Source organism: Patagioenas fasciata, chromosome 1, assembly GCF_037038585.1.
Source record: "Patagioenas fasciata isolate bPatFas1 chromosome 1, bPatFas1.hap1, whole genome shotgun sequence".
NCBI classification, from domain to species: Eukaryota; Metazoa; Chordata; class Aves; order Columbiformes; family Columbidae; genus Patagioenas; species Patagioenas fasciata.
In genome coordinates, this window is record NC_092520.1 from 9,255,624 (window position 1) to 9,279,720 (window position 24,097).

Below are 24,097 nucleotides of genomic sequence, written 5' to 3' on the forward strand. Positions count from 1 at the left end.
TCACTTTGAATCCTGCACGTTGGGAAAGCAATGCCCTGGCCTCGGCAAGGAGGCTCTCAGGGCAGGCACAGCCTTTCCCACACCAGGTAAGTCACTTAAGGAATTTGCTGTGCCCTCGCCAGCCTTTCCTTTCCTCTCCAGCCCCATGAGCTGCAGGGAGGATGCACCAAGTTCCAGCAACTTCAGTTTCTCAGCTGCGTGTCCAGCTATGGAACAAGCTGGAGCACAGAAACCTTTTTTCTTTTTAAGAAACTAATGAAATTCACCAAAGGCAAGTGTAGGGTCCTGCACCTGGGGAGGAGTAACCCCAGGCACCAGTACAGGTCAGGGATGGACCTGCTGGAAAGCAACATTTCAGAGAAGGACTTGGGAGTCCTGGTCAACAACAGGTTGGCCAAGAGTCAACAATGTGCCCTTGTGGCCAAGGCGGCCAACGGTACCTGGGGTGTATTAGGAAAAGTGTGACCAGCAGGTCCAGGGAGGTTGTTCCTCCCCCTCTACTCTGCTCTGGGGAGGCCCCATCTGCAGTACTGGGTCCAGTTCTGGGCTCCCCAGTTTAAGGACAAGGAATTACTGGAGAGAGTCCAGCCGAGTGCTACAAAGATGATGAGGGGTCTGGAGCATCTTTCTTATGAGGAGAGACTGAGAGAGCTGGGTCTGTTCAGCCTGGAGAAGCTGAGAGGGGATCTCATCAATGTTTATAAATATCTCAAGGGTGGGTGTCAAAAGGATGGACCAGAGTCCTTTCAGTGGTGCCCAACGATAGGATGAGGGGCAATGGGACAGACTGAAGCACAGGAGGTTCCATCTAAATATGAAGAGAAACTTCTTTAGTTTGAGGATGCCAGAGCCCAAGTCACTTGGTTTGTTCAGCCTGGAGGAGACTGAGGGGAGAGCTCATGGCGGCTACAGCTTCCTCACAAGGGGAGGAGGAGGGGCATGGCTGAACTCTTCTCTCTGGTGAGCAGTGACAGAACCCAAGGGAATGGCAGGAAGATGTGCCAGGGGAGATTTAGGTTGGACATGAGGAAAAGGTTCTTCACCCAGAGGGTGCTGGACACTGGAACAGGCTCCCCAGGGAGGTGTCATGGCCCCAAGCCTGACAGTGTTCAAGAAGAGATTGGACAACGTCCTCAGACACATGGTGTGAACTGTGGGGTTGTCCTGTGCAGGGACAGGAGTTGGACTCCATGATCCTTGTGAGCCCCTTCCAACTCAGGACTTGCTATGGTGCTATGGTTCTATGGTTCTCTGCAGCTGCTTGGCCAAAGGTCTCTGCCCCAGCCTCGCACAACTCCTCAGCCTGGTGCTGTGTAGGTTCCCCACCATGAGCTGGCACAGGAGGAGCTTCCACAGAGACATCAAGACTCCCACAGGCCAGGCACACAGTGTTTCTTGGCCTCCCTTGTTGGACCTGAACCTTGAATCTTTCCTTTTTCCCCTCCTTGGTGCCTTTGAGAAGATCCACTGGTAGGACCAGCCTGAAGGGTCCCAGTGGCCCAAGTCCTGCAGCAGGTAGGAGAGCCTGGGCAGTCAGTGCTGCTTTCATGAGCTATTGTGCTGTGAGCAGAGGAGGGGAGAGCTCTTCCCAGGGTGAAATCCCACTGCTTAGTGCACAATAGAGTTGCTTCCAACCGGAGGGTCTTTGCAATGTATTTATTTTCAGGAATTGTGAAAGGAAGATGGGTCGGCAATCCCTCACGCCGTTCCATGGGTTGTTGTGTAGGATAAAGCCAATGTGTGAAGTATCATGGCAAAAATAGCCGCCTGAATGGCCTCTCCTTTTTTCAAGGAAGCCCAGGTGGACGTTCCATCCCACCCCAGAGAGCACTTTGTCCAGGCTCACCAGGCTTTCTTCTCCTTGAGCTGCCCTTTGAGCCACCCCTGGAGCTTGGCATTGCTCATTGTTCTCTTGGCCAAGCCAGAGAGGTTTTGGAGCTCTTGCCCTCGTACAGCTCATTGTCCCCATCACAGCCAAGGACACATGGGTATCCTGCTGGTGCTTTCGGCTAGGAGAGGCCTCCCCAGGGCTTGGTGACATGGAGACACCACCAGACAGAGCTGCTGGCAGTGCCCAGCAGAAAAGGCAGAGGGTAGCATGCAGCATGGATGTGCGGTGTCTGTAGGTGGGCTCAGAGGGTCCTGGACACTAAGTTGGGTACACTGGGCTTCCCACCACCCCCTTGTCCCCTGAGAGCAGCTTGGAAAACAGGACAGTTGGTGTGTTTGCTGGCTATGGCTGGTGGGAGGATGCAAAAGTGTTCAGTGATCCCAGCTATGGATAAGCAGGATTGTCATGGGCACTCAGCCCCAGGGTTCGGAGGAGCCTGCCTGTCTTGTGGGATGGTAACAGTGTTCAGGGCCAAGTACGTGACACGGGGAGAGGTCTGCTTGCTCTTGGGATCATGCAGCATTTGTTTGAGCTGTTCCCAGTGCTAGAGAGGAATGGCTCAGCTATGCCTGAGCACAGATCAGCCCTTGGAAGGATGCAAGGATGGGGCCTGGCAGGGCAAAAGGAGCTTGAGATCCTCCTGCCACCAGGAGATAGCACCGGGTCTGTCTGCACTGTGAGCTTCGGATTGCTTCTGGAACAGAGAAGGGTTCCTGAGCCTTGATGGAGGACCCATGTCTGAGATGGTTATGAGAGAGCCAGAAAGGCACCTTCATTATTGTGTGTATTTCAGCCTCTCCCACACGCCTTCTTGCTTTTTGCTGATGCTCTCAGAGACTTCTCCGTTGCTCTCAGTTTCTTTCAGTTGCAATTGGCTGTTCTGCCAGGTTCTGCAGGAGTTAACGGTGAGGACAGAGAGCTCTGCCCCAGGGCAGGTTTCTGCCTTAGCAGCCCAAAGGTTGGCTGCTTTGGTTGGCAATGGATCCTTTCCTGGCAGTGGTGTCACCCCAGGCTGCCGCTCCTGCAGAGGCCGGGGGCAATGGGTATGGCCGTTTTGGGCAGAAAGAGGGCCCTTTCCCAAGTGCCTTCTGGCAATGTGGTGTTTCCCCAGTAAGTTTGCTCCTGCAGCCCTTGGCCGCTGACCACGCAGCAGCTTCTCTCGGCTCAGCCCACAGTGCCAGGGCTTGCCCACTGCTCAGAAGGAGCAGGAGGGAGACTTTTCCCAAGGACTGAATCCTGTTGTCTTCTTGTTTCCAAGACTGGGCTCCATGTAGCACCTAGAAGAGCTGCTGGGGAAGGGTTTCTTCACACTCCCAAGGGGCAGGTGGAGGAAAAGAGGAAGGGAAAAGAGAGGAGCAAGGAAGAGCCTGATGGAACAGCTAATGCGGGAGTGGGTTCCTGGGAGTCCCTGTCTGCATGGGTTTTGCTTTGCTTATTAATCTGTCCTTTATCTCAGCCCAGGGGTACTCTTACTTTTACCCTTCTGATTCTCTTCCCCATACCCCTGCCAGAGACTGAGAAAGCTGTTTTGTAGCTCTTAGCTGCCCACAATTGTTAACCTACAACAGATGGTAACAGTGATCAGGGCTGAGTTCCTGTAAGAAAGATGGGGACAGACATTTTAGCAGGGGTGATGGTTTTAAACTAAAGGAGGGGAGATTCAGGCCAGACATGAGGAAGAAATTTTTGAACCTGAGGGTTGTGAAACCCTGTCCCAGGCTTCCCAGAGAGGTGGTGGATGCCCCATCCCTGGAGACATCCCAGGCCAGGCTGGACGGGGCTCTGAGCAACCTGATCTGGTGAAGATGTCCCTGCTCATGGCAGGGGTGGCACTGGATGAGCTTTGAAGGTCCCTTCCAACACAAACTACTCTATGATTCTGTGATAAGGGGAGAGGGCCACATGCTCTCAGGATCACTCCATGTATTTCTGAGCTTGTGCAACACCCTGGGCTGTTCCTGTAGTCTGATGAGAAATGGCTCAGACACAGGGAGAATGACCCAGATGTCAAAGGCATTTTCAGGCCTCCCCCAAACCAACGTCCTCAGACATATGGTGTGAACTGTGGGGTTGTCCTGTGCAGGGACAGCAGATGGACTTGATGATCCTTGTGGGTCGCTTCCAACTCAGGACATTCTATGATTCTATGGTTCTACAAGTCTGTTGTGTCCATGGGGCTGAGGGAGGTTTTGGGGTTTGTTTCTAAGGAGATTTGGCACAGGACAGTGCCAGCTTGGGTTGGATGGGACTCCTCAAAGCTTAGGGACTTTGGAAGCAGGACAGCATAGTGCTACCCAGGTGTTCACCTCTGCCAGGGCAATGCACACGCTTCCCATCTCATCCCAAGAGACACGGGCACAACGGGGCTGTCATGTGTGAGGGATGATCATGCACACAACTGCTACCATGGAAGTGGGGCTCTGAACTTCCCACAGACATTCCTGCTGGGAATGGCTTAGGAGCTGAGCTGAGAGACAAGCAGTTTGTTATGCAGCAGTAATATGGTGTCAAGGGTGCGTGTCAAGAGGGCAGGACCAGACTCCTTTCAGTGGTGCCCAGTGACAGGGTGAGAGGCAACGGGCACAGACTGAAGCACAGGAGGTTCCATCTGAGTATGAGGAGAAACTTCTTTACTGTGAGGTGCCAGAGCCCTGGACCAGGCTGCCCAGAGAGGCTGTGGAGTCTCCTTCTCTGAAGACATTCAAACCCACTTGGACACATTCCTGTGTGATCTGCTCTGGTGAACCTGCTTTAGCAGGTGGGTTGGACTGGATGATCTCCAGAGGTCCCTTCCAACCCAACCACTCTGTGATTCTGTGAAAATCCAGTGCTGATTGACTGGTGTGGGCTGCAGCCATCGGCTGTGCCTCCTTGGAGCACTGACTTCCCAGCTTGGACTCTCTTTTATTCCCTACTGAAATGCTCCCACAGAGAAAAAGCAGCAGCGAGTAAAAAAACTACTTGGATTCATTTACTTTTATCATTCTGCAAGCCTGGGGGTGCATTTATATCAGCAATTATATGAACCACGGGAACTGATGGAAAAATAATGAGAAACCAGTTCTCACAAAAACTTACACACCTTGCGTTTGCATGGCTGTGGGGGGCCACCTGTAATCATCAATTAGAAACGAATCGTAATCAGTATTATAAACAAACTGTTTCACAAAGGCTTCCTTGTCTGCTGGCTCAGGGTACCAAGAAGCAAGACCATGTTTGTAGGCCCAGTCAACAATCTGCAAAAAGATAAGCAAAATGAGCTGATGAAATAAAGTTGGCATGTTATGATGCTGAAAACAAATGCAGTTTGGCCCCGGCTGTATTTTCCCTGGAAATGCACAGCCCTGCCCTGGCAGAATGGCTGGAGCGTGCAGTTAAAGAAGGAGAGCAGCTCTTTGAACACCTCCGCTCACACCCCTGAGCTCCTCTGCATCCATCCGTAACTCCCAGCAGGCCAATGTGATTCTCAGTGGGTGTCCTCTGAGCGGGAATTACAAATTTAATGTATACAGGGCACCAATCCCACAATCAGACAACCACCTCAGATCTGGAGTAGTATCTAGGTATTTTAGGCCTCTACCAAATACAGGAGGAAAGGTTCCAAATTGCTTTTTTGGAACCTAAAATCTTTAGGCAACTTGCATCATGTTTGAATTTGATTCTAAACCTGATTTTTTGAAGTGCTGAGCAATCACAGCTCCAAGCAATAATGCAGAGCTTTGTGAACTGTGAGGCACTCAGAATCAGCAGGTACTTTTCAGATATGGGTTTTAATGATGGGAGAAATTAAAGCAGCAATTCCGGCTGGAAAGATTCCTCAGAATCATTGCTTTGGGCTGTAGAACAAGTTGAACTAAAAAACACATAGCAAGAAATGATGCCAGGGCAATTGCTGCCCTCCCTGCCATGGAGAGTGGAAATAAAAGTGGAAATACTCACTTTCACAGCGATTTTGAGAGACACCTCTCTGATTCTGTCCAAGGGGGGATAGAGTCTTCCTTCTGCAAGATTCTGCTCTGTTACTGCGGCGGCAATAGACTGGAAAGAAGAGAAAGGCAGTTTGTAGAGATGGCTTCAAGCACGTACCACGTTCACTAGCATTACACAATATGCGGATGAAACAGCAGCAGCAGCAGAGCTGCAACTAATTTTAACAGAAACTGCTGAACTATTCAAAACATGTGTATACATTTCATCACAGACTTAAATGGTGGAAGTGCTGTGCCAGGGCTGCAGTTGTGGAGAACAAGGAGAGCCCTGTCATGGCTCTCATGCCTCTGTAGGGGCAATGGAAGTGGGAGCTTTCTCTGAGACTGGGAAAGGCGGCAGCTTTTTGCTGAGGTTGTGCCGTTTCCCCTCAACACATTGCCCCAGGCCAGGTTCTTGAAAACACCTGTAGTAGGTGTGTGTGCCTCTTGCTATATTTTTAAAAAATATTAGTTAAATGCCAGTTGGAAACCTCTGCTGTGATGAGGAAGATATCATCAGAGATGTGCCGCACTCCGCAGCTGATGACTCCCAGTGCCACTCCTGGGAAGACGTAGGCGTTGTTTCCTTGGCCAGGGAAGAAGGTCTGTCCACTGGGCAGGGTCACCTGTGGGAATGGACTCCCGCTTGCAAATATTCCCCGGCCCTGATCAAAGAGAGAGAAAGAGGTGTCCAAATTCAGAAGAGACATCTTACATTTCTGCTGCTCGCCATGATCTGTGCTCAGGGGACTCTGGTGACCAAGTGGACAAATCTCCAGCCAGCCAGTGGATCTCCACCAAAGCCATCTCCAGCTGATACTTCTGGAGGGCTTGGTCCCCAGAGCCACAGACAGGGCCATGGACAGGGCCACTAGTGGGTGTTGGCACTACCCAAGTGCTCTGAACATGCTGAGAAAGAGTCTCTTCTTATCCATCAACCATCTGTGGAGGGTGAAGAAGGACTCAAGCGATAAAGGTCTGGGGGCTGTGTGGCTGCTCTAGCCAGCAGCAGGTGGTGGCGAGGGCAAAGGGGAGAGTGAGACAAGGCCTCCTCTCTCTCCCCACATCAGGAAGAGGAAATGGCCTCCGGTTTTGCCAGGAGATGTTCAGATAGGATATGAGGAAAAATTTCTTAATGGAAAGGGTTGTGAAGCATTGGAACAGGCTTTCCAGGGCAGTGGTTGAGTCACCATCCCTGGAGGTGTTTAAAAGGCATTTAGATGAGGTTCTTAGGGACATGGTTTAATGCTAGAGTTAGGTTATGGTTTGACTCGATGATCTTGAGGACCTCTTCCAACTGGGATGATTCTATGATTCTGTCAATCCACATGACCATAATTCTTCAGTGGCACTGAGCCCACGTTGGGTGATGAAAGTGTTACGCAAACAACTAGGGTGGCAGAACACAGGGGACAGTAACGTGGGAGGACAAGACACCTCAGACAGCTGTGGGAGAAGGAGGCAAGTGCTTTTTTTAGAGGACCACAGAGTAATTCAGGCTGGTAGGGACCCAAACCCTTGCTCACAGCAAGTTCGGCTACGAAATCAGACCAGGTTGCTCAGGGCTTTATCCAGCCTGGTCTTGAAAATCTGCAAGGGCAGAGACTGCATGAGCAGCCTGGGCCTCTGTTCCACCTCCTGGCTCTCCTCACAGTATGCAAGTTTTTCTTTATGACCAGCCTGAGCCTCTTCTGTTTCAACTCAGGCCCACTGTCACCTGTCTGCCCACCATGCAGCCCTGTGGTTCCCTTGGTACAGCACGGCCACAGTGTCCCCGCAGCCCCACTGTCCCCGCGCTGAGCTGCAGCACCTCGGTGAGGCGGTAGCACTGCTCTGCTGTGCACTCCGCTTTACTCGTGGGGTTGCTCAGGGCAAACACGATGGGCCTCTCATTGAAAGCTGCCATGTCCTTCAAAATCTTCTCCGTGAAAGCTCCTGCAACGGCTGCGACACCTAAAACAACAACAGCAGAGTGAGATGGTGCTTTCCAACTGACTTCAGTGCATTGGGCTGATGCCTCTTGAATGGCTCTGTTGGTAAATGAACGGTGGGAGGGACCAGGCTCCATTTCTGGAGATGCAGGTGGGAATGTTTCTTTCTTATATTATGGGGAGATTAACAGCCTGTCTCAAAATAAAGCCCTCTGCCCCTCTGGGCTGGGTGGGGATGGGTGTTTAGGCCAGTCTGGTTGTGGCACTTTGCCTTCCAAAGGCTCAGAACTTCTCAGTACCACATGGACCTGTTGGAGGAGGTCCTGAGGAGGCCACAAAAATGGTCAGAGGGTTGGAACGACTCTGCTGTGAGGGCAGGCTGAGAGAGTTGGGGTTGTTCAGCCTGGAGAAGAGAAGGCTCTGGGGAGACCTTATTGTGGCCTTTCCGTACCTACACGGGACCAACAAGAAAGTTGGAGAGAAACGTTGTCAAGGGCATGTAGGGATAGTACAAGGGGTAATGGTTTTAAACTAAAGGAGGAGAGATTCAGGATAGACATGACGAAGAAACTGTTTATGCTGAGGGTGGTGAAACCCTGTCCCAGATTGCCCAGAGGGGTGGTGGATGCCCCATCCCTGGAGACATCCCAGGCCAGGCTGGACGGGGCTCTGAGCAACCTGATCTGGTGAAGATGTCCCTGCTCATGGCAGGGGTTGGACTGGGTGAGCTTTGAAGGTCCCTTCCAACCCAAACTGCTCTATGATTCTCCTCCCAAAGACCTGCCCAAGCTGCCTCTTGTCACCCTTGCCCTGGCCATGCCAGGGCCCTGTTAACTGTCGAGCGCCCAGGTCCTGCCTCCCATGTCACCTCCCTCTGCAGCCATGTCCCTCTGGAGCTCCTTCAGCTCCAAAATAGGGGGACCTGGTGTCCCATGGTCAAAGGGGAAAGGATGTGAAGTACACAACTGGCAAAATGGGGATAAAAAAAGCTCACTTCGTTTTGACTGGGAGAACAGAAGCAGGCCCTGAAGGAAAGACAGAAACTCTCCTAAGAATGAATTGACATGAAAGGGTTGTGCTAAGGGAACTTCACCTATAATTGCTGTAGGCTTCACTTTCTGCACAACCTCTTCCAGTGAGTTCACACTGGGGTGGTCCTGCGCAAATATTTCTTTCTCATGGTTCAGGTCGCTCCTGCCCTGTGAGGGAAAAGGAGAAGTCAAACTTTGGGCTGTTGGTAAATTTGGAGACATAAACGTAGTAACTCATCAGTTCATTTCATCTCTAGGCCCTCTGCCTAAACCAGATTTCTCAGAGCAGGTCCTCAGCATCGGCCAGTCAGGCATTGAGCTGTTGGTGTAATGTCATGGGGGGGCTGGTCTCTGCTCCTCTCGGTCTCCAAAATACATTGATCATGTGGAGAAAGGATGTGGCTGCCAGGGCAGAGGAATTGTACATGTAGCATAAATCTCCTCGTGTCTGAGGAGGGACAAGGGCAGAGGACCTGAGGACCGAGGGAGTGCAGAGCAGAGCTGGATCACCCAGCAGGGCGCAGTGTTGCTGTTGTAATACCCCATATGAGATGCAAGAGCTCCAGCACTGCTAGAGACCGTGGCCAACTGTGTGTCCTATCACTTCAGAGGCCCAGCACAAAGTGTCGCCTTCGGGGCAGCCAGTGCTGCTGGTACACAGCTGTCATCAGGAGATCCCGTCCTCTGAATGCAGGAACAGCTCTGCTGACAGCAATAAAACTGCAGCCCTTGCTCCAGGGCTGAGCAAGGGTCCCAGATATCTGCCTGCTCTGGCCTCTGCCTTGCAGGAGCTGGTGCGGGAGTGGAGCTCAGCTCTGGAGACAAGTTACCTTCACAACCAGTCCCTTGGAGTCCACCATCCAAATTTTCTTGACAGCATCCTCTTGTGAAGTTCCTTCCTTTTCCATGGCCATGAGGATGAGATGAGCTATGCCGACTGCAGCCTGGAACACATGATATAAAAGCTTCATTGGGGTGTCAACATCTTTGCAGGGGAAGATTTTAAATGAGAGATGTGTTGGCTCATCCCCCAGCACTGCACAAAACTGAGAGGCTGTCTGCTCCAGGGCTGTCCAGTGTCATGGAAGGGGGCTGATTTTAGCATTGTGGGTGCTGCCATCAATAAGTAAAACCCCAACTGTCCAGCAGAGTGGTAGACAAACAGTGAGTAACAGACCTTCCCAAAGCACCACAGGTGGGAGAGAGCTGAGCCAGGATCTTTAGTCCACAGCCCAGGCTTCAGAAACCTTTTCTTCCCCCTCTCTCTTTGAGCATGGCACCTTACAGACTACCTGACTTCTGCCATAGGGGCAATATGACTGACTCCAAAAAGTAACATTATGTTCTTGCAGTTCTTTGAGTCTGAGTCCTTTTGACTCTATTGGGAAAGAGGCTCTGATTTACCCCAAATACCAGCCCTCAGGACTCATACCTGCCTCTTTAATGTTCCTGCAGCATTCTGCCTCATATGAGACTTCCCTCAAAGGTACTTAGAGCCCCACTGACACATGGGCAGTCTTGTAGCACCCAGGATGTCTGCCCAGGGATCATGGGTCAAGGTCACTGAAAGATTGTTGGCAACTTCTACACAGCAGCAAGATCCACCCGTGGGGCCCACTCGGGCCCACTGACAGGGAACCTACTTCTGTGCTTTGTGTTCATGAAGCCAAGCCTTGCAGGAAGTTTCATAGTTGGCTTTTCTCTCTCTAAATTCAAATTTAGATCATATTTAGGAACAAACTGAAGAAGATTCCTACCTCTCCAGCTCCCAGGAAAACAAACTTGTGGTCAGAGAGCTTGTTCTTTGTGATCCTTAAGGCTGCTAAGATGCCAGCGACTGCAACAGACGCAGTGCCTGAAAAGACAGAAACACCATGAGATGGGCATCCTGGCAAATGGATTGTCTGCCCCACTGATCTGGTCTTAGAAACCTTGTGGTAGGGACCATTCTCTTGGCTCCTGTGACGATGCGATGAGCTGGGCTGGGACAGGAGACGGAGGAGCTCCTGAGCACATGAGCGACAACACCGGCAGATGGTGCTGCCTCATCTCTCACGGACCGAGAAAATAGATTCAGCTTACCTGCTCCTTTTCTTTAGTGCAAAAGCCACAGTCAGACTAGAAATCTACTGGTATGTTGTGGCACCGGGGAATGATTTACTCTCTTATTATTTCCATGCGAGCAGAAAACCTCGTGGGAGCACAGTTACTCCGGCAGAGATGTAACTTTTATTGACATGGCTTATTTTGCTCAGAGAACCTATACAAGCAACTCTAGCAAAAAAAAAGACCCAAATCCTTATTGGCCAGACCAGAAGTGTTTCTCAGTACCATTATCTCACCAACATTTTGCTTTCATAACTGTGATGAGCTGAGCTCTCCAAAGATGGATAATTAGTGCTACTTTAAGGTGATTCTGGCTAAGTAGAGGTGGCAATGGCTACTTTCTTGCAGCAAATATTAGCACCACAGTGCCCATACACAGGCACACCGGTACGGAACAGCAGCATCATTTCTGACTCACGAGGGTATCACAAGCATCCGTGCCTTAAAGACAGAATGGACCAGAGTAATGGGTGGACTAAACTAACGTTTGGTGGCTTTAGAAGTGTCTTTCTTGCAATTAATCACTTTAAGTGCTTGCTGTAGCACCAAGGATGAATTCCCTTCATCAGCTCAGGAAACGGTTTGGCTCAGTTTATTTCCAGTTCCAAACCACCTGAGTTCAGTCAGTTTAAAAGGGAGTTGATGGGGAGGGAACCAGCCGCTGAGTGCTCTGCTGCTTCAGTATTAACATGTCAGCTCCGACAGCTGAAGGATGTCTGTGATTTCCTCTCGCTTCTCCTGCCTTTTAAAGCTGTATTTAGAGTAATATATTTACCTGGCAAAATGGACTAGAAAAATTACAGATGAATATAAGGGACATCTAAGGAATTTAAAGGAACACCAGATAATTGCCATGTTTTAAGATTTTGCTTTGTTATGGGTGTAATTTAGCTAGCCCATGCTCGTTCTCTGTTCTCTGTGTAAGACTATAACCAGCAGGACCAGTTGGTTTGCTGCCATGCCAGGTGCCAAGGCTGGGACCCCTCTGAATGAACACGTATGATCCTGCGCATGCTAAAGCCTGACACCTGAACTGGGTCAAATGAAATGCACAGTGTCACTACCACCACAGTTTTTTAAAGGAGACTAGCTAACCAGAATACATGTAGACACTTCTATTGCAGACATCTAACGTCTGGAGGAAGGGATCCCACCCTGGTAGCCTGAACTGCAAAGAAGTGGGGAGAGACCAGGGTCGCACAGTTGGCAGCGATGCCAACCTTGTGGTACGCAGCAGAATATGAACATTGACACGCTATCTCCCAGGCTTGTATTGCACAGAAATCCCCAAATCCCCGTGTGGGTGGGAGCAGGGAACTGATCACAGGGAAAAATCATAAAGTGGAATAATTATAGTGAGACAGTGTAAGCGGCAGGTCACAGCATCAGCAGCAACATATGCCTGGAATATATTTAAAATGAAGAAATGTAACTGGAGAAATATCTTGTTTCTCTTGGTCCTGACCCAGGCAAAATTGCTTTCTATCCTGTGATTGCCCAGAAGTCTGATGGGACAAATGCTGGTATCTGCAAAGTGATTTATACAGAAAATACTTGAGGGACATTCAGCAGAGGGACTCTGGGTCTTTTTAAAGATGTTACTAGCAGGGATTTGAGAAGGGGGGTGTATGGAAAGAAAGCGTGTGTGGATTGGGTCTGCAGAGAGAGACCCGTGGGACCGGGTGTGCCGTTCCTGACCGCGGCCAATGCCGCGGCCCTGGCCAGCAGCAGGACTGTTCCACTCTGCCCTTCCGAATCCTCCTCCTCTTGCTCCAATGTGTTTCTAATCCCCCCACGGCTCCCAAACTGCATCTCACCCCCATTACTCAAGTAACAAAGTTACTGTACCTTGGCCTCAGCTCAGTATTTTTTCTTTGATAATTACAATTTCTGAGCACGGAACAATAAGAGCATTTCTATGGAGGAGAGTTCACAGCTGGTTCATATAAGGAACTGACTAATCATTGTGCTTCAGTTCCAAAAGGACCACAAAATGAGATGCGGTGGGGGAAACCCTCACCATGACCTGTGGCAAGAAAAAGAAATACCACCCTTCAACACACTGGTCTGTTTTCCAAAGAGACTGAATGCTGCTATTGCAGATAACTACTTCCTTAAGTAATTAGCAAGAGCCAGCTTGGCTGGTCTGTATCTGAAGTGAGATATGGAGGGGCACAGAGCGAAGAAAGGTAAATGCTCACAAATCATCCTGTCCATTCAAGACCCAAAACGAGCAGACCTTAGGAGCTTCTCTGGGGAAGCCAGAGCAACAGGACCAGCAAGGAAAATAGGCATTTAAAACCAAGGTACACTCAGGAGAATGGCCATGTCCACAGGAAACGATCTCTGACACTAATGCACATTCGGAATATTGTAAAACATTACAGAAACCCCACGCTGAGGCTGGTTTTCCACTTGCACTGGTGTAACTCAGACTGAGCCCCAATAGATGTCAGTGGCGCTACACTGGAGCAAAATGGGGGGGAAGGATCTGCTCTACAGCTTCAAGACTTGCACAGACGGAAAAGGCTCCAGCCCAGAGGCACCCATGCCCAGAGACATTGTCAGTCTGTCCTCCAGAGCTGTCAGAGCGGACAGAGGGACAAATGGCTTTGCATATGGAGTTACGGGCATCACCAACACGAGTGCAATGCGGAAAGCACTCCCCAGAGACAATGTTGAGGCTGCACTGCGTGTGAGAGCACCCAGGGGTGAAGCAGGGGACAGGGACGAAAGCAGGGACCCTGCTGAGGGCTGGTGCTGCCCTGTCACCTGGCGCAGGTGCTGGTTGAGCGGAGCAGAGCATCACCACCACACCGAACCCTTCTGAGAGCAGCGCCCGTGGGAGCGGGCAGCCACGCTGCTGCCCGAGTCTTCACACTAGGCCCCTGTGGGTCATTCCCCCTTTTCCACACTGGTGGAAGAGATCGACAAATTCAGCCTGATCTCTTATTATCTACCTTTGTCCCACCTGCTTCCGCTTTGCCCCATCAAAACTGTGCCAAGATGAGGGCGCAGGGAACAGCAAACACCCGTTTAACAGCTTCAGCACAAGGCAGCCAAGAAAATATATCTAAATTTATGGATGCAGAGGAAGCATAGGGCTTTTCCAAATCCTGGTTCACATTAACTCCCTGTAGCAGTTCCGCCTGTTACTGGAAAGCAGAGCAGAGCCTGTCCAGATCTACTCCGAATACATAAAGTACATAAAGTAAAACACAACAAAGCTGAACCAAAAAGCTGCTGAAGTGTTTGCAGCTTAAGGTCTTCACCTACATGCTGCAGGCTGTTGTTATCCTTCCCCCAAGGGCCTCTGTAAGACATTAAGAAAATAAACCTAGAAATGGTGTGGAGCAAATCAGCGAGAACAGTGGTAAAATGCAAAGCACTGATGCTGAGGAAAGGAGCTCACTTTTTCCACGAACAGGTTTAGAGCTGGTGACCCAGAAGAGGTGGTGGTATGGTGAAGAGTTGTCTGACAATGGAGACACAGAGCTCATCTTCAAGTAGATGCCCAGTGTAGTTTATGTCTAGGTGTCTGTTTTTAATCCTCGTGCTGTAAAGTGCTTGGACTATAGAGTGCAGTGCCTTAAAAACATGCTGCAGCGCTGGCGGGCAACACTGCCCTCTCTCCTGCCCACGCAGGGCCTGGCCAGCACATGGGTGGCAGACCCAAACCTTGTCCACGAAGGCAGAGGCTACCAGCCAGCTACCAGCACTGCACAAGAAAGCACCAGCACCCCCATCCCCATCCCCATCCCTATCCCCATCCCCATCCTCATCACCATCCTTGTCCCCATCCCCATTCTTGTCCTCATCCCTATCCCCACCCCCATCCCCAATCTCGTCCCCATCCATATCCCCATCCTTGTCCTGATCCCCATCCCTATCCCATCTCCATCCCTACCCCATCACCATCCTCATATCCATATCTCCATCTCCATCGCAGCACTGGAGACCCCGTGGATGCTGCTTTATACTAAGGAGCTAAACCAGGTCAGAGCACAGCCCTGCTCTTGTGTGCATTTTGCCTCCTTAGACTGGACTTAAAGATCACAGACGGCTTAACACAGAGGTGACGTATGGTGTTCTTCACTGCAAAGGAGGAGTTTGCAGAGGTGTCTGGTGAACAAGAGAGAACAAGAAAAGCAGAAGAGGAAAGGGAACTAAATGTTACAGTCTCCAAAATAACACAAGATATGGGCCAGATCTTTAGGGCTCTGCACCACTAAGCCAAAGACACTGAGGTCCATTTACACCCAGGAGTACCTGGCTTGTTTCGCAGTCTGTGTGTGATTCAGACACAGGTCTAGGAGCTGGCCCTTAAATAGTTAATGTATTAGTACCAAGACAAAATGTAGGAGCTTCTTCTGCTGCAGGACACAGCAGGTCCTATAGGGGCTGGTAGTGGTGAACCCTGACAGGACCGAGAACATCCCCAGATCTATCTTCAGGCCAGGTAAATGCCCACAGGGAAAGCAAAGCATGTGCTGGGAGCTGCCCAGCAGGACACAGCCCGCTTTGTTCTGCAGCAGCGCATCGGCCAACGCTCCCTTCCTATTGTGCTCCCCCCCATTCTTAGTTTCCTGTGATAATTAATGATGCATTTTCCACCCCAGCTGAAACAACAAAGTAAGATACTGTACTATTTTAATCTGCTGAAATTAGTTAATGCTGAGCCAAACACTTGCTTCGCCTGCTTCACACAGCACAGAGAAATGTGCCTGCAAATTAGGCTACGTTTGCACATGATTGATTTCTAACTTGCCCAAATGTTTGGAGTCGCTCAGATTTGCGATGCTGGAGTCAGCCGGTTCCCATCCTCAGCTGAGGCTGTGATTGCTGCCTGAAGTGTCCTGGAAAGGTTATGGGAAGGTTATCTGCTAGGATAATGGGAGAAGGTGGCTGGCGGGTCAAGAGATATTTTGAGGCTCATCAGCAGTCACATATCCAACAACGAAGGGGAATCATTGCTCTAACGAGTGGGAAAAGATTCAGAGAGGTTCTGCGAAAGTGATGACCCCTGTGCATTGCTTGTAGACTATTTTAGTTGTAGAGAGACTACGAAAATACAAAGGCTGGGTGTTTTCAAAGCCGCTAGTGATTTGGGGTTTCCCATCTTGAAGTGCCTTGAAGAAGTCTCATTTGCAGGGTGTTCAGCCTATTTTAGGAATCCCATCTGTTTACAGCATCTCAAATGGATACAGATATATCCGAAACACTCAGACTGGGGGTTCTTTGAGAAGCTATCAATGTCACACTTACATAGGTCTAGTTTTAAAAGACTGCTAAAGATGCCTAGACCCAGGCTTTATGATTCTGTGCACTATTGTCTCTGCCCTGCCCTTAAGTGTGAAAGGCTTTTGAATGACATGACCAGATACAATTAATCAAATAACACGTTAGAGATTTCTTAATTTTTCTGCAACTCTGACTAAACTTGCAGAACAGCTTCTGCTGTTCCGTGCTGAGTAAGCAACCTGAGCCTGAATAAATCATGTCTGATATGTGAATATGGAGGGTAACACATTCATCAACCAGGAGAATGAACTTTTCATAGAAAAAATGAAGGCTGGAAAGAGATGCCTGGAAGTCACCTAGCCTAGTATCTGCTAAAGCAGGGCTAGCTCCCAAATTAGATTTGATTGCTTAGGGCCTTCTCAAAGGACGGAAGTCCCAAGGCCTCTCTGCACAACTTGTCCCAGTGTTCAGCCACTCTCACGGTGAATGGTGTCATGTCTGATCAGATAACTGAATAATGACACTGGAGGATCATGGAATCATTTTGGTTGGAAGAGACCCTCAGGATCATCGAGTCCAACCACAACCTAGCCTAACTCTAGCACTAAACCATGTCCCTAAGAACCTCATCTAAATGACTTATAAACCCCTCCAGGGATGGTGACTCCACCACTGCCCTGGGCAGCCTGTTCCAATGCCTGACAACCCTTTCCATAAAGAAACTTTTCCTAAGATCCAATCTAAACCTCCCCTGGTGCAACTTGAGGCCATTTCCTCTTGTCCTATCACTTGTTACTTGGGAGAAGAGACCAACACCCTCCTTGCTAAAACCTCCTTTCAGGCAGTTGCAGACAGTGACAAGGTCTCTCCTCAGCCTCTTCAAGTGAAGTAGTCCAATCCCAATCACAGGTTGATGGGTCCGATCTATTTCTGCTTAGCCCAGGCACAAACTCCTGCTGATTCTTTGCTTCCTTGGTGCACATCTTTGAAGGCTTTGTTGGAATACGACAGGCTTTTACCACAAAGACAGTGAGGTACCTGCACACAGAGCCCTAGTCCCATGCTGAGAACCTTATACAGGGTTTCTAGGGACTCTTGTCTATTTAGCAGAGATTATTCAACAGAAAACATCCATGAGATCTGATGAGAAGCATCTGAGGATGCTGAGGTACATGGCCAATGGCATCACAAAGTCATTCTTTGAAAGGTTTTGGTAATTGGGGAGATTCCCATTTCCCGAAAAAAGACAAATGTCACACCCATCTTCAAGAAGAGCCAGATGAAGGGACCAGGGAATCGTAGCTCACTCAGTCTTACCTCTGTACCTAGGGATTACAAAGCAAAGCTTCCTGGAAGGCATAGAACCATAGAGAAGTTTGATTTGGAAGGCACCTTCAAAGCTCATTCAGTGCCACCCCTGCCATGAGCAGGGACATCTTCACCAGATCAGGTTGCTCAGAGCCCTGTCCAGCCTGGCCTGGGATGTCTCCAGGGATGGGGCATCCACCACCTCTCTGGGCAACCTGGGACAGGATTTCACCTCCCTCATGTCTAGGAACATGAGGCTGATTGAGAACAGCATGGCTTTCCCTAGGCAAATCAACCCTGTCAAGTGCAGCTGCCTTCTATATGAGACAACTGGCTATGTGTACAGGAACAGGGCAGTGGGTGTTGCTTGCTTTGACCTGTGTGAGGCCTTTGAAATAATCTCCCAAAGCATCCTTGGAGTCAAACTGGAGAGATACAGACTGAACAAGTGGACTATTGGTTGGGTGAAAAAGTGGTTGGGCTGCTGGCCTGAAAGGCTTGTAGTCAGCGGTACAAAGAGGTCAGTATTATTTATGTTCTATTAACAGTCTGGATGGTAAGACTGAGTGCACCCCAGCCAGCTGGATGATTACAAACTTGGGATAGGGATTAATGACTGTTACTTACAGGGATTTTAGCAGGCTGGAGAAATGGGCTCAGGGAAACCATATGAAGGTCGGCAAAGGCAAGCACAGAGTCTTGCACCTGGGAAGATGTAATAATTTAATGCAACAGCACATGGTAGGGGCTGATGGCTGAAAAGCAGCTCTGCAGAAGAGGACTTGGGGGTAGTGGTGGACAAGAAGTTGAAGATGAGCCAGCAATATGCCCTTGTGGTACAGAAGGCCAACAGCCTGCTAGACTGCATCAATAGAAGTCTAGACTACAGGGCAAGGAAAGTGATAATTTTGTGTCAGCACTTTTGAGGTCATATCTAGACCAGCATCTCCAGTTTGGGGCTCCCAACACAATTGACAAACTGGAACAAGCCCAAAGAAGGGCCATCAACATGATCCAAGTATACAAGAAGGACAGAGAAACCAAGGTTTCATTAAGTTGGAGTAGGCTAAGAGGGAATCTAATTTCTGTCTGCAACTACTTGTTGAGTGTTTGTAAAGGAACCAGATTGTTCCTTATTGAGAGCAGCCCTGTGGTGAAGGACATGAGCCAGCAATGTGTGCTTGTAGCCCAGAAGGCCAATTGTACCTTGGGCTGCATCAAAAGCAGTGTGGCCAGCAGGTGGAGGGAGGTGATTCTGCCCCTCTGCTCCGCTCTGGTGAGACCCCACCTGGAGTGCTGTGTCCAGCTCTGGAGCCCTCAGTGCAGGAAAGACATGGACCTGTTGGAGAGGGGCCAGAGGAGCCACAGAAATGATCAGAGGCTGGAACAGCTCTGCTGGGAGGACAGGCTGAGAGAGCTGGGGTTGTTCAGCCTGGAGAAGAGAAGGCTCCAGGGAGACCTTATTGTGTTTTTTCAGCACCTAAAGGGGACCTACCAGAAAGCTGGAGCGCAACTTCTTTCAAGAGCATGTACGGATAGGACAAGGGGTAATAATTTTAAACTAAAGAAGGGGGAGATTCAGGCCAGACATGAGGAAGAAATTTTTTACAGTGAGGGTGGTGAAACCCTGTCCCAGGTTGGCCAGAGAGGTGGTGGATGCCTCATCCCTGGAGACATCCCAGGCCAGGCTGGACGGGGCTCTGAGCAACCTGATCTGGTGAAGATGTCCCTGCTCATGGCAGGGGTGGCACTGGATGAGCTTTGAAGGTCCCTTCCAACCCAAACTGTTCTATGATTCTATGGTTGTTCTCAGAAGTGCACAGCAGAAGGATGAGAGGCACTGAACACAAGTTGCATCTGGGGAAAATAGGCATTAGGGGAAAAAAACGCACAAGGAAGACAAAAATACCCTTGGAACAGGTAGCACAAAGAGGTTGTGAATATCCATCCTTGAATATACTGAAAATCATCTGGCTGGATAAGGCTCTGAAGAACCTGATCTAACATCAAAACTGGATGTAAATGTGAAGTCACCTTGCAACTGAGCAAGGAGTTGGACTGGGTGATGTTCAGAAGTCTCTTCCAAACTTACCCATTCAATAATTTTATATATTTTCTCGTATGAAGAATGAAGCCAGAGATACCTGTCTCAGGGATTCACAAGACAACACCTTTGTAAGACTTTTTAGTTGTCTGTTTTCTTTTTAAGCACACTGAAGTGGAGCGAAGTTGCAGCAGGAAGAGAAAAAGCAGGATCTAAAGCATTCTCATGTCCCTCCAATCTCTTCTGTGCTTCATCGCCTGCTCTGGTACCTCACTGGGAAAAAGAGAGAAGTGACAATCCATTTTCTCCCATAGAGCCGAAATTGAAGCTGTTGCCCCTTGCATGAACCCGGCCAGAGCTGGGAAAGGATGGATGTCATCGCCCCATAGAGGAAGGAGCAGCTTTCCCTAAACGGGGAGCTCCCTTGCGCGGGTATGATCTGGCTCCCACCAGCTCCTGGGCTAATGGCTTTTGGAATCACAGCAATCACCTCGTCCGGGTTTGTGGTCCCTGGCAGGCGTCCCACTCAGCATCAGCAGGCTGGCTCCAACTGGATGGGGTCTGAGCCATTTTAATTCTCTCAGGTTAGGATGGATTTGGCAATACGGTAATTTGTGTAACAACAACAACAGCAAAAAGTAGGCATTAATATTTTAAACTGCTTTCTGTTTCTGTAAGCCCTGGGGCAGCAAGAGGGAGGTGTACAAGAGATTAAGTGGAGCAATTTATACTTTCTTCCCACATCTCGTCTGCGTGTGTGTGCTGGGCACATTGCATTGAGAGTCTCACTAACCAATGGGTAATGAGTTTAAATTAGCATAGCTCAGGCCTAATCTAACTTGCACTGTTTGTGCCCAAGATGTGTTTTTCAATCAATATACTCAAAACAATGCCAGCTCAGAAGCTAGGATAATTCAGGCTTCAGGAGGTCTGTTCCTGCCTGACTTGAGTAAAATGAAGCAGGCCTGCTTAAACAAGGCTTCGTATAATTCTAATTAATCATTTAAAACACAATTTGCGCTGAACTCACCCACTTTTTTAGGTAAGCGAGTCACGAAACACCAGCATGTTAGAAAAGAGAGAGCCTGAAGGAAAACTAAAGAACAGGAGGGTGTAAGTGAGAAAATAGTGTGCCCTACCTTCCTACATGTACCTACAGAGGGGTACATGGATATTAGGGTGGGTAGATCAGACTATGCATCCCAGCTTCAGCTCCATTCATCTCTGACATGACTCCAAGACAGAGTTAATTGTGCAGATCCAAGTTACTTCATCTTCCAAAAGGTCCTCAAAACTCACTCCTGACTACAACCCTGGCTTGGAATCCCCTTTTCTTTCTGACACCTACATAAAAAAGCCTGAAACAGTGGCTTGCTTCCCTTGAACCATCACTTGTCCATGCAAAATAACAGCAGGGTCTCCTTCCTTATCTACTTCTGTGGAACCAATGCCAGATTGATGCTTTATTTGAGAATATAAGGGAGTTTTACTAGTAGGAGGTAAAATCCTACTGTTTTAACAGGTGCGACTCCAGAGAATTCTCAGGGGACTTGACGTCTCCCATGCACCACGACACACATCTAGCCAGGGAGAAGCAAATAAGGTCCATTTTATGGCAACGCTGTTTCACAGCATCCTCCTGGATGTGGTTTGTCCCCTCAAGGGAGTAATTTCCAGGAGGTGACTGAGGCATTCAGCTATGACCTATGGCCAGAAAGAAACTACACAAAATACAATCTCCTGTTTCCCACTCAGAATTTTTCTGTTCTGCTTTAATATCCTTTTTCTCTTCTCTCTGTCAATCACAGAAACTAATTCACCAAGAAATCTTTCCAGTTCACTCTAGCTACCCCAAAGCATAACTGTACCCAGGCCCACAGATCTGCCACATCATCTGGCCCCTTTTCCTTTTGAATGAGGAGTCCCCTTCCACTTGCAGAGAGAGCAGCTAATCCAAAATAAAACTTCACATCATTGGCTTCATCTGTCTGTCTCTAGAAAAGTTTGAGTTCTTGGTTCCTTCATTCGAGACTTCAGTTCAAAAATGTATCTCCTGTGTTCTCTTCTTTTGTGCTGCCCTCTCTACTGAAAGCTTTTAGATTATAGAACCATAGAATCGTTTAGGTTGGAAAAGACCTTTAAGATCATTGAGTCCAACTGTTACCTAACACTGCCAAGTACACCTCTAAACCATGTCCCTAAGAACCTCATCTACACGTCTTTTAAACCCCTCCAGGGACGGTGACTCCACCATTGCCCTGAGCAGCCTGTTCCAATGCCTGACAACCCTTTCTGGGAAGAATTTTTCCTAATATCCAATCTAAGCCTCCCCTGGTGCAACTTGAGGCCATGTCCTCTTGTCCTGTCACTAGTTACTTGGGAGAAGAGACCAACACCCACACTTTGTGGGTGACAAGAACACCTAATGAGTCTTCTTGTTCAGGAGTACATATCTCACCTTCTCTGAAATGCCTTAAGCTCCTTTGCTTCTAAACCCTCTTCATGGAAGTGTCTTTGAGCAGGACCATGTGCCTCATCACACCAAACATATTCCCACAACCCAGGGTCCTACTCCTTCTTGTGCCATGACGGACATCAACAAGCTGTCACACATGCTGCCAAATATCGGTAGATGGGTTGCCGATGCAGAAATAGTGCTGGAAAGTTTGCTCACAAAAGAACCAGCATTGTGTGAAAAATTACACTGGCATTTCTTTCTGTCTCTTTCAAGTACGAGTGAGGATAAGCCCAAGCGACTTCAAATAATTAAACCAACGAACCTTGGGAATTTCTGCATGTTGCAAGCGGGACTAGACAAAAGAAGAAGTGATGAAGGGACTCACAGGAGAACTGGTTATTTTTAATCACTTGGGAAGGTCCTGTCCCTGTCAGGTGGTTAAAAGCAAAGCCAGCAGTGGACCAGGATGCCAGCAACAAGCAGCTTGCACCCCTCTGTGCATTTGAGAAGTTTTGCTGAGCCCCCCAGGACCTGGGGGACATGCTGGACATAACCCCAGCTTTGCTGCTGTCATTTTTCATTGGCGTTGAATGAGTTATTTGAATCACTCTAGGAGGAGAATATATCTGTTCTCAGATCTCCATGGAGTTAGCATCCAAGGAGGGGAAACAAGTTGGTTTGCCTTCTTATTTGTGCCTGTAATAAGGACAACAATAGAGGGTTAGTGCCAGGATCAGCTAATGACCACCTGGCTTGTGGAAACTGAAAGCCTTGCATAACTGTTAAAACGTCATCATTGTTTTAGCTAAATTACAGAAAATTAATGGAACTCTAAACTACCTTCATAATCTAGAGCACATGATCTATTTTCTCTCTTTAACAACGTTTCTGCAGTGAACAGATAAATTCCCCAAAACAATGGAGACTCACTTTTCAACTTAAGACAGCAGTGCTTTTGTTTATATTTTAAATGCTTACATGTACACTCTGAAATTTATCACACATCTGAGTACTGAGTAATAAACAGTCTTGTGATCTTAATCACCTTCCCTCATGAGAAGGTGAAATTTGCATTTTCCTAACAGTACTTACCCTGAATATCATCATTGAATGTACAATATCTGTTGCGGTATTTATTGAGGAGACGAAAAGCGTTAGCATTGGCAAAATCTTCAAACTGGATCAGACAATTAATGCCATACCTGCAAGTTAAAGAGTAAGTAAAAATGGATAAAAATATTTCTATAACATAGGATGATAAATACAGATTTTACCAGGGCAATGTAGCTAGAGACTCCAGTGCAGAGATGTAAGCATCATAAGAGAAATGTATCACAGTAACAGCAAACAGGATCACACCCTTCCCAAGGTGCACACACTCCGAAAATTGGAATTACTATGAATAAATCGTATTCATAATTCAAAAGGCTTCTTGTGTATATATATATATACACCTGTATATATAAATATATATGCATCTTGGACCACTGGTATGACAAATTTTGAGTGGCATGTTTACTGAGGAGCATCTCAAAGTGGAGGAGATGCTCTTCTGCAGTGGATATTGGAACTGCCATGTTGCAATACAGCAGCTCTGACTGCAAAGGGAACGCCAGCCAAAGGGACACCACCAAGTGCCCACTTCAAATGTGGGTGACCAAGAGATGAGAAAAAAAACGCTTGTAGGATCCCATGGTCTGAGTGCTTCATGGTGTGATTTCACAGCTGCATTTTTGTGCTTCGGAAATGTTTCCCCCCACTGAGTTCCTGTGCATGTAACAAGCACGCAATGAGAGCTAGTGACGCATAGAGTCAAAAGACGTGAAATAACCACAAACTTCCCATAATTGTGCAGTAATACCAGGGCAAGTGTGCAGTTTTTAAAAATTGGGGAATATTCAGACTGAATCACAGAATGGTTGGGGTTGGAAGAGACCTCTGGAGATCATCCAGTCCAACCCACCTGCTAAAGCAGGTTCACCAGAGCAGATCACACAGGAACGTGTCCAGGTGGGTTTGAATGTCTCCAGAGAAGGAGACTCCACAGCCTCTCTGGGCAGCCTGGTCCAGGGCTCTGGTGCCTCAAAGTCAAGAAGTTTCTCCTCATACTCAGATGGAA

At 48.6% G+C, this 24,097-nt stretch overlaps 1 protein-coding gene across 4 annotated transcripts in view; it reads right to left on the reverse strand.

Moving 5' to 3' along the window:
• The window catches only part of ME3 (malic enzyme 3), a 148,900-nt gene that overhangs the window by 8,716 nt on the left and 116,087 nt on the right, over window positions 1–24,097 (reverse strand). For 3 of the 4 annotated variants that reach the window (XM_065832735.2, XM_065832727.2, XM_071802040.1), the window contains exons 7-14: window positions 23,071–23,180; window positions 10,579–10,676; window positions 9,652–9,765; window positions 8,884–8,989; window positions 7,670–7,812; window positions 6,351–6,524; window positions 5,831–5,929; window positions 4,841–5,127 (exon numbers count right to left, since the gene is read on the reverse strand). In XM_065832735.2, coding sequence (XP_065688807.2) covers window positions 4,966–5,127; window positions 5,831–5,929; window positions 6,351–6,524; window positions 7,670–7,812; window positions 8,884–8,989; window positions 9,652–9,765; window positions 10,579–10,676; window positions 23,071–23,180 — 1,006 coding nt within the window. In that variant the 3' untranslated portion in view covers window positions 4,841–4,965. Of the gene's footprint in view, window positions 1–4,840; window positions 5,128–5,830; window positions 5,930–6,350; window positions 6,525–7,669; window positions 7,813–8,883; window positions 8,990–9,651; window positions 9,766–10,578; window positions 10,677–23,070; window positions 23,181–24,097 lie in introns of those variants that run through there. The other variant, XM_071801995.1, reaches the window with a different exon arrangement.